The sequence below is a fragment of the Topomyia yanbarensis genome, chromosome 3, assembly GCF_030247195.1.
Source record: "Topomyia yanbarensis strain Yona2022 chromosome 3, ASM3024719v1, whole genome shotgun sequence".
Lineage (NCBI taxonomy): Eukaryota > Metazoa > Arthropoda > Insecta > Diptera > Culicidae > Topomyia > Topomyia yanbarensis.
The window spans coordinates 355,100,318-355,112,740 of record NC_080672.1 but is presented as its reverse complement, the minus strand read 5'-3'; the positions used below and the strand labels follow the sequence as shown (position 1 = coordinate 355,112,740).

Genomic DNA, 12,423 nt, shown 5'->3' with positions numbered 1-12,423 from the left:
TGTACCAGGACGAAATATGCGGCCAACTAGACCCCACAAAGGACTACACGAACGCCGAATTCAATCAACTGATCTTTGACTCGGAAAAAAACGATACCTCGAACAACAGGATTACCCGAACCAAAAGCTGTGCCATGGTGGAACGAAACAGTTGAAAAGGCAAGAAAATTGAGAAGAAAAACGCATCGAACACTACGGCGCCTGAATGGAACGGACACAAGAAAGGATATGGCGCTGAAAGACTTCCAAAAAGCAAGGGCTGATGCAAGAAAAGCGATAGACGAAGCTAAAAAAGCCAGCTGGGAAAAGTTAATCCTACCATCACATCGCAGAAACTCTGGAGTAACATCAACGCACTCAGAGGAAAAAGAAGGTGTAATAAAAATATCTTCGAATCGACGGAACAATAACCAACCATTTCGCCGCTGTCTCCGCAACCGCAGGCTATCCAAAAGCCTTTCAAGAACGGAAAGCACAGGATGAGAAAAAAGAGCCTAACTTTGATGTAGCTCCTACGGCGCTGGATGCCAACTTCAGCCTAAATGAATTTACATGGGCACTTTGCAAGGCTGCAGGCCAATCGGAAGGTCCAGATCGTATCGGCTATCCATTACTAAAACAACTTCCCATCCAAGCCAAACTAACCCTACTCGACATCTATAACGGCGTCTGGAGTAGCGGCATCATCCCCGCAGAGTGGAAGGAAGCTATTATAATCCCGCTCAAGAAAACTGGTAAGAAAGGAACAGAAGCAGATGAATACCGACCCATATCATTGATCAGCTGTGTCGGAAAGGTACGGAGGGGATGGTAAATCGACGGCTGGTTCACGACATCGAGTTGAATAAACGACTAAAGAGCCAACAATTCGCTTTCCGCCCCTGGCTTTGCGCATCTTGAAGCGGTACTAGAAAATGCGATTCAATCCGACATGCATGCAGATGTTGTTCTTCTCGACCTATCAAAGGCCTTCGACAGGACATGGAAGTACCCAATCGTCACAACCATCAGTGAATGGAAACTTGGTAGCAAAATGCTAAGGTACGTACACAGTTTCCTCGGTGAACGGAGTTTTCGTGTGTTTGTTGATGGAGCAGTCTCCGAACTTCAACCACTCGAAAATGGGATCCCGCAGGGCTCTGTGATAGCACCGACCCTTTTCAACGTTGCGATGAACTCTATTTGCAATGCGGTCGCCGATGACGTCGAAGTTACTCTATGCCGATGATTTAATTATAATTGCAATGAGCAAGTTTCCTCGACGTTCACGAGCACAAGCCCAAACCGCGCTAAAAGGAGTTATAGCTTGGGCTGGCCAGCACGGACTTCAAAAAACCAAACAAAACTGAAATTTCTCAAGCACGCTGATGAACTTGTCAAGAACTGCCAAAGTCGCCTACGCATCATCAAGGCTATCAGTGGAAGATATGCTGGTGGCAGTCGACAGACAGTCTTTAAAATCGGGAATGGCATCCTCCTGTCGAAAATGTTCCATGGCTTTGGACTGTACAGTCGTGGTGGCGATAAAGTTATCAAGCGCATTCAACCAGTCTACCATAGAGCGGTTCGAACAATCTCCAGAGCCCTTAGAACCAGCCCAATACCCTCGCTACTATCTGAAAGTGGACGGCTTCCTTTTGAACATGTGATGACCGGGTGTTCGTCGGCAAGGCGACCAGCTGGTTGGAGAAACGCCCCATGGAGGATGTTTTCGCCTGCCCTATGGTTAGAAGAGCATCGGAGTGGTTAAATAGACTGACAAACCAGAGTATACCAATGATCAGCGTCCTCAGCAGGCTAAGCGATTGAGCCTGGAACGCAGATGCGCCTGAAATCGACTGGAGAATTAAACAACAAATTCATGCCCATGAAGCCCCATTCAAAACACAGGCCATTTTCAAGGAAATTCAGCAAAGCCAATACTCATCATCAGTGAACCTTTTTACTGACGGATCCCTAAATCCCCGAGGACAACGTAGGGCTAGGAGTGTTCGGTGGATATACAAACGTTAGCATGCGAATTCCCGAAAGCTGTACAATATTTTCTGCCGAGGCGCTTGCATTACTGATAGCCTAAGAAAATGCTTCAAACTCCCAGCACACGGTCGTCTTCAGCGATTCAGCCAGCTGCCTACAAGCGCTGGAACATGGAAAGTCTCAACATCCATGGATACAAGCGGTTAAAGATGCCTCTGTAAACAAAAATATCAGTTTCTGCTGGGTGCCCAGCCATTCCGGCATTGAAGGTAACGAGAAAGCGGATCGTTTAGCTGGAGAAGGACGAACGAAAGAATGCGACAATGTACCAGTACCATCCAAAGATTTTATAAATTTCACCATACTACTACTTCCACAAGCCTGGGAGAATGAGTGGAGAACATGCGATAAATTTACCCGGAGAATCAAACAAACGACCATGGCGGGGAAAGATCTGTCCAATTCCTCGGAGCAAACTGCCCTCACCAGACTTCGGATTGGGAACACTATGCTCACTCACGGGTATCTATTCGACCGGAAAGAGAAGCCTCGTTGCTGTGGAGTGGACCTGACGGTGGAACACCTACTGAGAGATTGCCAGCGTTACCAGCAGAATAGGAATAGATTTTTAAACAACCTTACGCTAGGAGAAATCCTTGGACCAGAACACGAAGATAGTTTGCTCAATTTTCTTAAAGAAGAAAACCTTATAAGACTTATCTAACCTTTGTTAAATGAAATGTATATATCTTTTAATAGTAACGTGACGAATGAATATTTAAAGTTTCGTAAATAAAAACAATCAATCAATCAATCAACAAATTGTGTCTCCGCTTTTTGGAGCTAGCGTCAATCCGGTGCTAGCTTAGTCCTGTCACTAAGTTAGTGTCGGATTCTGATGAGACGAAGTCGAAACGTAAATTCCATAACTAATTAAGTTGTATGGTTTGTGCTCTTCACGCGCAAAGATGGTTTTAAACAATTTTCTCCTTAATGGAGAAAAAATATTTATACCTAAATTGTTCTCCACTAAGGCCATTACAAATCTTTTTTAAAAATTATGTCCAAGTACAATTTTTTTTCTGAAGGGGGGGGCAAACAAAAAATAAATATTTATTTTAATAAACATATTTTTTTTACATTTTCTTTCGATTGTTCTCGTGGACGTTTCCGCAGGGTGATTTCGTGTAGCGAGGTTGAGCTATTTGTTTTACTTGAAAAATTCAAGCAAATATTACTGAATCAATCAAAAGTTCATATAAGAAAGGGATGCAAAAGTTTTCGTTTTAAATAATTTTCCAAAAAGTGCCATTTCTAAATTCACAATAAAAGCTTGAAAATTCTCTAAGAACCTAATGTAAACATTTAAGAGTACTTTAAGGTATTAACTTTTGGTTGCTAGAATAGTTTTCGTTCCGTCGTGGCGGCACACGGACCGACTTTACACACAAGGCATGAAAATCGGTCAAAGATGATTCTGCTTGAAAACAATGTACAGAAACAGGATTGCAACATTTCACTTATGGACTTTTGGAAAACATTCTGGAATGAATCCAAAGGTAAAGTGCGCGTCAATGGAATTATTCATCTCAGATATGGTTTTCTCTGATATTTTTTTCTATTGCGTATTTCGTATACAGTAGCCTGGTGAACGTACATCCTGTGCATACTATACTTTTTCGAACTCTAGTGGAAACATCAGCTTTGGTTTATCGCTTGTGCTTGAAGACTTGTAGATTTGTTTGTTTGGTACATGATAGTAATTCGGCTCGGTTCCGTGTGCATCTTCGAAATCTTTGCATTTTTCTCCATCTTGTTGCGCAGTAGGTAGCCACATCAGAGAAATTCATTTGACAATCGTACGGATTTATGAAATGTATAGCAATCATCAGTTCATTTTTGCCTTTTTCATATAAGGAAGATTGTGCAATCACTCTGAAATTCGACTTTTTAAGCTACACCCGGAGTGTCGAGTGTCATACACTACTAGATTCAGTTCGTCGATATCTGAAAATATCTGTACGTTTTATAGTATGGTTAAATAGCTTCAAAAGTGCATTGGCCCTAGGTGGGACTCACTTTTGTACCTAACCACTACTAACAGTCCTTACTTTTCTTCCTTCCTTTTGTTCCACGAGACTGCATCGAAGCGTTATATCGTGGAGAGGCTGATTCAGTCTTAAGACAAAATGATACATTAGAGCGGTTTAGCTCCGAACACCTATTCGTTCAATCGCAGTGGTGAACTTCCTTTAGCCATTTGGCTCCCGTTTCTGTGAACCATTTAGTTCCTGTTTTCGCGAGCCATCTCAATTCCTCGGCGGAAGTTCTCCCGATACCGATGCTTGTTGCGTGAGTCATTTAGCTCCCAGTTTTATCGCAATCTACTCGCATAGTCCATAAATCCTACTCAAAGGGCCAACCAGTACTTGGCGAGGACGGTTCGGCGATACCGGATGGAGCGTAGCTTCTGGTTCGTTGAAAACTCGATGACCCACCGCTGGTGCTTCACTCGACCTACTCGATCTTGTCCCTGACGGTGAAACTAGTCTGCTCACATGCTTCGGTCCGGCGATTCCAGCTGGTTCGTGGTGCCCAGTACACTGGCGCCTCAAGCAAAGCTGTGGTTGCTCGCGCAGCCTTCCCCTTAACATAATCGTCATGACTTTAAAAGTTCAAGTCGATGATATATTCTCCGTCCGCGATTTTCGCCTGTTGCTGTCTTTCGGCTGCTAGTCATCACCAACTCTGCTTTATGATGAGCAATCGTCTCCGTGTCGAGTGTCTCCTCTTCTAGCGATTGTCCGATTACTTGGAACACCACATCATTCGTGAAGCCGAAAATCGTTATATCTCTGGGAAGGTTCAGCTTCAATACTCCATCGTACACTGCGTTCCACAGCGTCGAGTCGAGGAACGTCAGTTGTAGTTGTGATTCTCCCTTGTCTGTCTCGTAGATTGTTCGGCTCTGAAAGTAGATCTATAATATCCTGCAGAGTTACTCACTCATGCTGTACAGCGAATGGGCGGTTGCTTCCCAGCTAGTACTATTGAAGCATTCTTCACGCCTAAGGTAACCACCACGCAATAACGATATCCTTATCTCTGCTGTCTCCACAGCTCCCACTGAACAATTGCTGAATTGCATGACATGCCGTTTTCACGGTCCGCGTACTTTGTTAGCTCTCTCTCTAACATTACCAAGGTATATATTGACTACGCTGAAAGATCTCCATGTTTTCCCGGCATCGGAAGCAACATCACCTTTGGTCGCTTCCAATTATCGGATCGCTTTGAACATATCCGGGCTCTAATGTATCGCTTCATTTTTATGGCTTTCGCCATCTCGATAAGCTGTTTGTTGGTAAATCGATCTTCATCTTTGTGATCATCCTCCTCACTGTACAGCGTAAATAGATTCATGTTGTGGGGGAAAACCTTTCGATGGTGACCTCCATCTTCTCCGGGCACCTTTCAGGTGGTGCAGCTGAGCCTTTTATCTTTGTTATGCCAACTTTGTAGGTGTCTCCTAAGGAAATTCGCGTTGGCTTTGTGGCAATGCTTTCTTGTTCAGCTTGACTGCTTTGTTGAGAACGGTTCTGAGCCGTGGAGCGCACCTTTGGGGTCATTTGGTCCGTCTTCTCTTGCGTTTTCGTTACGACCATGTCGTTAGCGGTACTGCATTCATCTTGCTCATCGTTGGATGTTCTTATTTGTTGTTTGTGCTTACGGGTCGCTATTGTAAATCCTTCTTCATCGGTATTAGATTTTTTGTTGGTGGTGTTGGTTGTTGGTTTGGAAACATTTGCTGTAATCGTTGTTACTTCGATGTTGGTAATGGCAGTTGGTTTAGTGGTACTGGAGCCGATCGTTGTTGAGCTGGTGTTTGTGAATGCCCGGTCTGCAGTCGTTGGTTTACCAACTGGTTGTGGTTTAACATACGATGATTGTATACCGGCTTTGGTCGTATCAGGTGGAATTTCTTTAGCAGTCTCTGCGCAAGGTTTCCCGTGGTGTAGCGGATGATCACAATATTGACAGGTGCGTGACTAGTGTTCGTTGAGAATATTCAACATCATGAGGTGATTTGCATGTGAAAGTCAAGTAAGAGGGAATAGGTTTTGTCGGACGCATTCTCACCACACGAACGCCGTTGCGGAGTCTTGGGAAGAAGTTCCTCCAAGTATCCTCCTTAACACTATCCACTTCTCCGTATTTTGGAATGATTGGTTTGATAGCGGAGGAACTAGTACGTGCTGCCAGGTCATGTATATTTATTTCAATGCTGTCAACATCTATATACGTTGGTATACTGTATAAAATGTCATTACATTCGATGACGTGTTTCATGTTGTTCTGGGAAGCGAATGATTCTGCTTGACTAATGTTTTTTAACATAATCAGTACCGCATGACATAAATGGTGGAATTACACCGCATAGAGTACCGCAAGCTACGCTGAACTTCAAGTTCACCTTCAACATTTGCTCCACTTCACGAATTGATGGTCTTACCGGACATTTCGAGTAGTCAACAGCAACACAGTTTGCCCGCACCGTCATATACTTTTGCTTTGCATTGTCACTCATTGTTTGTTCACGTTTCACACATTAGGCAGAAGGAATCAATTTTTGCCTTTGCAAATAGACTAAACGTCGCGCGGGTAAATTTGATTACTTGCCCTGCTATAGCAGCGGAGCGATTTCTAGCTTCTGAACTGAGCGAGATGAGAAACCGAAGTGATCTCCGACTTCTTCTCCAAGCTCAGAGGCAACTTATACGTAGATCGATAATCGTCGTATTGCACCCGGGGACCGTTTCTCCTTGGTATGGTCGCAATACACGCCCTTGTTAGTTGTTCCGTGAACTCATTCGCATTTAGGTTGAAGAGGATACCCTCAAATTCAAGTTCCTCGACGGACACGTTCCTGTGAAAGATCGGTGTTTTCCAACTTCATTCGTTTATATATCTCCCACATATTCAAACCGTGTCCTGTAATCAATGCTATACCAGATCGCTTGGAAGTCGCTGTGGATATATCCTCGCACACTTTTCAGTCCATCTTTCCGGTTACTTCAAGGCTACAAAAATTGACATCGATAATGGATTCCCGGCTCTCCCTGCGGTAAGTACCGATGATACCATTATTGGTAAGATCTATATTTAGCTTTGCTGGAGCATTCTTGATCGCTGATGGCCAGGCAAAGTCCTTTTGATTCCAGCGTCTATCTCGAAAATTTCGCATGTTTCTGGTTCTTGGAATATTTCAGAATTAAAGTCTCTTCGGCTTCTTGGAAAACGGTTTATTCGATTTTCACAAGCTTAGTCTTAAATGGAAGGTTTAATAGCAGATTTTGATCTGGTCAAGTTCATACGAATCGCACATATGGCTGCGGAAATACGGTATGAACACTACGATCCCATATGAAATCGTTAAATGTCAAAAACCTTTCGTTAAAGCTTATGTATATTGAATATTGAACCACATATAAATCGCAAGGAGTCTGATTTGAATTCAGATTGTTTCCTTATCGAAATTATTTTCGAATGCAACGATCGATTCTGTCTCTATCGACTGTTGCGTTTAAACTGGAATCGATTCAGAAGTCGGTCAGTATTAGCCTTTCCATGAGATATTTGTTTGATAATACACTGGCGGGTCCTTCCTTCCGCGACCAGCAAACGTTTCATTTGATGTTGGACTGGATTGACGATTTCATTTAAACTTCATATTTACCCGAGAATGGTCAAAATAAAAACTATCATGGGATGGTAATTTCTAAAACCATAATAGTTTTCAGTGACGAAAAGCAAAACTCTATGGAAGCTGTTGTTGTTCTATAAAACGTGACAATTTTTTGAATTTTGGTTATTATAAAAAAAATTATTTGCCCCCTGATTTTTTTCAGCGATTTTGAAGGGGGGGGTGACATAATTTTTAAAAAAGATTTGTAATGGCCTAATGAGAAATATATCATAATGCTTGAATGCAATGTGAATGCAACAGAGTCGTTAAGTTCATTTAAATATTGGAAAACTAGTTTTTAAATATTTTGGGATTTTTTTACTTTAAACTTCTTCAAGATCAAATACAATATAAGGGAATCAGCTGACAAGCAGAAAGATGGCCCTTTACTGTTACCAAAATACGCAAGTACCAGCAGTTTTGTCGCATCACCGTAATATATCACTTTCACAGATAGCCGCTTTGTTCGCATGTAACCATCGCTATTGAGTGATGAAGGGATGATTCCTGCTAGGAATTGTGTCTGAACAAACGATGCATTGTGAAAAGGTTTCGCCGGGTGGACAATGTGTTTCTCTAGCTTATATGCAATGCAGTAACTAATCTTTGCTGATAAATTGTTGTCTGATCGGGGTGTAAGTAAACTGGCTGGAAATGTCATCTACAGTATGATGAAGATCTCGACATAGTTGAGAGTCTTCTCTTCCTGGAAAACGTCATGCGTGTTCACATCTGATAATGAAACAAATGAAAGCAAATCATAAAAAGGAAAATCTCAAAAACAGATAGAAATGGATAATCACTTCACAGGCCCGATCTACCTCATCCTGATGTATATTATTAATCTGCGAACCCTCACTATAGTTGCAATCTTACTCGCCAATAGGTATTAAAGCATTATCCCAAATTTGAATGTTGCATAAAGAGCAGAAACGTAACCACCAAACACTCATCATTTTTAATTTTGCGTCCGCTGTTATGCGTCCAACAATCGGATGTTTTTAAACTTGAGCATGATTGGGTTGCTTCACGCGGAATTAACCGAATCAAGCCAAACAATTAATTCGTCGGTCACTAATGATGGACGGAAGCGATTCGCGGGGTTGTGCGGTTTAATGGGCAATTCCTGCTTTCAGCTCGATGCAGCCGACAACGGTTCCCACTCCCAAGCCCCAGTGACTGGCTGGCTGGCTGGAAGCATTTTGAATAAACTTTACATGAATTATTTTTGTTGCATTCCACGTGCTACCCTCGGATGACTCTAGGTTACAATAGGGGTGTAATTAGTACATGTCAATGCAATGGTGACATGAAAGGGAAATGCATATCTATTTTCGTGCGTTATTCATCATAATAGGTGTGGAGAGTTTTCAACGACAAATAATTACCCATCCTGATAAAACTAATTGATGCTTTCATTTTCAGATAACATTGGCCTGTTTGTGGGGATTTACAGTACAATTCGAACATAATAAAGCGGAGAATGTGACTTGGGGGTCATTTAATTTACACTGTTTTAATTTTTATTCAATTTAATCCGATTATTTAAACTGAATGCAGAAGGGAATCACAATATGGCATTTCCGAATTTGTGAATTTGAGGAAACTATAGAACACATTTCCGTGATTCATACAATTGTATTTTATTAATTTTGAGAAATTTTTTAATATCATTGAAGCTGGTTATAACTGGTGCATGATTGGAAAACTTGCCGACTACATAATTCAATTCAAACATTGCCCTTCACCTTTTAAGAATCCTGCCGAGCTCAACAGCATTATTCTCTTCTTATTTTATCATCACTCTTTACTCTTTAGAAATCTACTCCTTACTCTTGGCTTTTGGCTCTTTACTCTTGCCTCTTGAAAATAATTTTTCTAGGAGTAAAACAAAACTTTTTCCGAAGTGCCATCTGGCCGGTAGATATTCCCCGACCAATAGCCCACAAACACGCTTCATAACAATAGTCTACTATGTATAAATTTTTCTCCTTTTTTTTGCATCCTCAACTCTTAGTATTTTTTATTCGTTTAATTATTTTTAACTCTTTATTCCTATTATTCTTTAAAATGTATTTTATTTTAAGCTAATCAAACACCATTGAGAATGTCAGGGAAAAATTTTGACCAAGTGTCGTTTGAGGCAGATTCCACTTCTCCATACTTCGACATGAAACTTTTAATATAATTCGTGCTAGTATGAGGTGACAAATCGTGTAGGCGAATTTTCGTCCGTTTTGACATTTTCATATTTGAAGTTGTATTGCATGTCGTTGTTCGTTACGAAGCTTTCTCTTAGCTAAGAAGTTGAACGTTATTGATACTACTTGTCTCGTATGATGTAGCTGTATGTGCGAAGCTTCTGTAATTCAATCGTAATTGTGTTCTCTAGTAATAGGCGAAATTTATTTTGTGATTGGCTTATTTCACTCACAGTTGGGGGCAACGGGACTTTCTGCTATCTATAAGTTACACGTACACGCTGCAGCGGAGCGGTACAGGTAATATTTTGTTTGTTTGTATGTTGTTCTCAGGTTTGTCGCTTTTTGTCTTTTGAACTGTACGAGAAGAGAAAGCAGACGGACTTATTCTCTTAACTCTCTTCAATTTTACAATCTCTTCATTCTCTTCATTATTTACATTCTCTACATTCACTTTATTATTTTTGTACTGTTTAAACTCTCTTTAATCTGTATTCTACTTATGCTCCTGATTTTCTTTATTCCCTCTATTTCATTATTTTTTTTAATTTTGAAATCCCTTTTATCAGTCCTATTTTCATTATTCATAATATATTTTTATTTCTTGATACCCTTTTTTCTCTAGACTCTTTAGCTTATTCTCGTTATTCTCTATTATTCCATTTATTTTTGTCTCTCGCTTTATTCCCTTGATTCTTTTCACTCTTTTTATTACCTTTATGCTCTTCATTATTGTTTCTCGTTATTCTATTTTTTCTGTTCATTTTATATATTCTAGATATTCTAAGTATACTATTTATTCTATTATATTTATTCTATTTATTAAATTTATTCTGCATGTTCTATGTACTCTATTGACACTATTTATTCTATTTATTAAGTTTATTCCATTTGTTCTATTTATGCTATTTGTCCTAAATATTCTATTTATTCCATTTTTCTATTTATTCATTTTATTCTCCTTATTCTCTTTTTCTTCTATTCGCTTTATTCTATTGTTGCCCTTTATTTTGTTTCACTTATTAGCTCTTGTTATTATATTCATTTTATTTTATTTTTTCTTACTACTTGTTGTCTTTATTAACTTTTTCATTTATGCGATTAGTATTATAACTCTATTTATCATCTTTATATACGTATTATTACTTTTCCTTTATTTTATGTTTATTTTCTGTATGCTATATATTTTGTTGGCTTTCTTTACCGACTATAATTTTTAAATATACTTTTTAATATTTTTGTCTTTAGTAATTTATTCTATTTGTTTATATTCTTTATTTTCTTTATTGTTTTTAATATCCTTGTTTACTTAAATTTTTATTCTTTTTATTCTATCTGCCTTTGTGTTCTTTTAATTATCTTCAGTAGATGTCTTCTACTTTTTGTTATTCTTTTTATTTTCGCTACCTTTCATTCTCTTTTGATTTATTTTCTTCACACACAATTCTAACTATTATACGTATGTTTATTTCAATCTAAAATTTCTCTTTTCTCTGCGTGATCTTTATTCTATTTCATATATTTCTCTTTTCATTTAATTTTATTATGTTTTTATATTATTTCTTCTTGACAAATCTATGGTCACGTTCTACTTCTGATAGAGAAGTAAAACTTTTTGTCTCGGTCCATTTGTTGATGGGCAAATTTCTATGGTCTACATGGTGGAGTGTCACCTCTCGGACATCGATGATCGGTGCGGACAGAAGCCAACTGAAACTAAATATGAAAAAGCACAATATTTTTTTTAAATGTTTTTTGGTGTCTTTTTTGGTTTATTTTTGAATCTTTTTTCTCGTTTTATGGTTATATTTATAGGTTTGTACTTGTTTTCCCCTTTATTCCTTCAATTTCCCTAACTTTTCTGATTAATTTTGTTAATGTTTTACATTCTTGAAATTATTAATATTCTATTTACTTTCCTAATTTCTCTTTCTCGATTTCTTTTTTTTCTCTTCTTATTCATTATAGTCTTCGCTTTATCAATACCTTCAATCTTCAATATTTCCATTTTCTATATTGTTGACCAAATTCTCTGCTTCGTTTTAATATCTTTATGATTTTTGCTGGCTTCATTAATTTTTTGGCACAATTTCGTCTCTTAGTTATTTTTTTTTAAATTTTCTGCATCTTTATTTTCTTTGGTAATTTATTCTTTTAATCCTATAAATTCAATTGATTCAATTTATTTATTCATTGTCCCTAATATTTTATATCATTCTATTAATCGTTTTTGTTCTCTTATTATTTATTTATTGATCCGAACTGTCTTTATTTTATTTATTTCATTTGCTCTCATTTTGTTTTATTTTCAATTTTTTACTCTTTTTAATCTATTTATTGGCTACATTTACTGTCTTCGCAATCTTTGTTTCTCGCTATAGTTGTAATCAATTCATTTTCATTTTCTTGTTCATTTCATTTTTTTTTCTTTTGCCGTCATGCTGTGTGATTACCACAATGTCGGCAGAAACTCTAGCAGGAAAACATTGATATTGTTAG

At 38.7% G+C, this 12,423-nt stretch overlaps 2 protein-coding genes across 2 annotated transcripts in view; one reads left to right on the top strand and one right to left on the bottom strand.

Annotated features, from left to right (window-relative positions):
- The window catches only part of LOC131688191 (uncharacterized), a 210,974-nt gene that overhangs the window by 1,995 nt on the left and 196,556 nt on the right, over positions 1-12,423 (top strand). The window contains exon 2 of the mRNA XM_058972361.1: positions 444-734. Coding sequence (XP_058828344.1) covers positions 444-734 — 291 coding nt within the window. The remainder of the gene's footprint in view (positions 1-443; positions 735-12,423) is intronic.
- LOC131690099 (EGFR adapter protein-like) overlaps positions 1-12,423 on the bottom strand; it is a 228,623-nt gene that overhangs the window by 133,291 nt on the left and 82,909 nt on the right. The gene's annotated exons all lie outside the window — the stretch shown is intronic.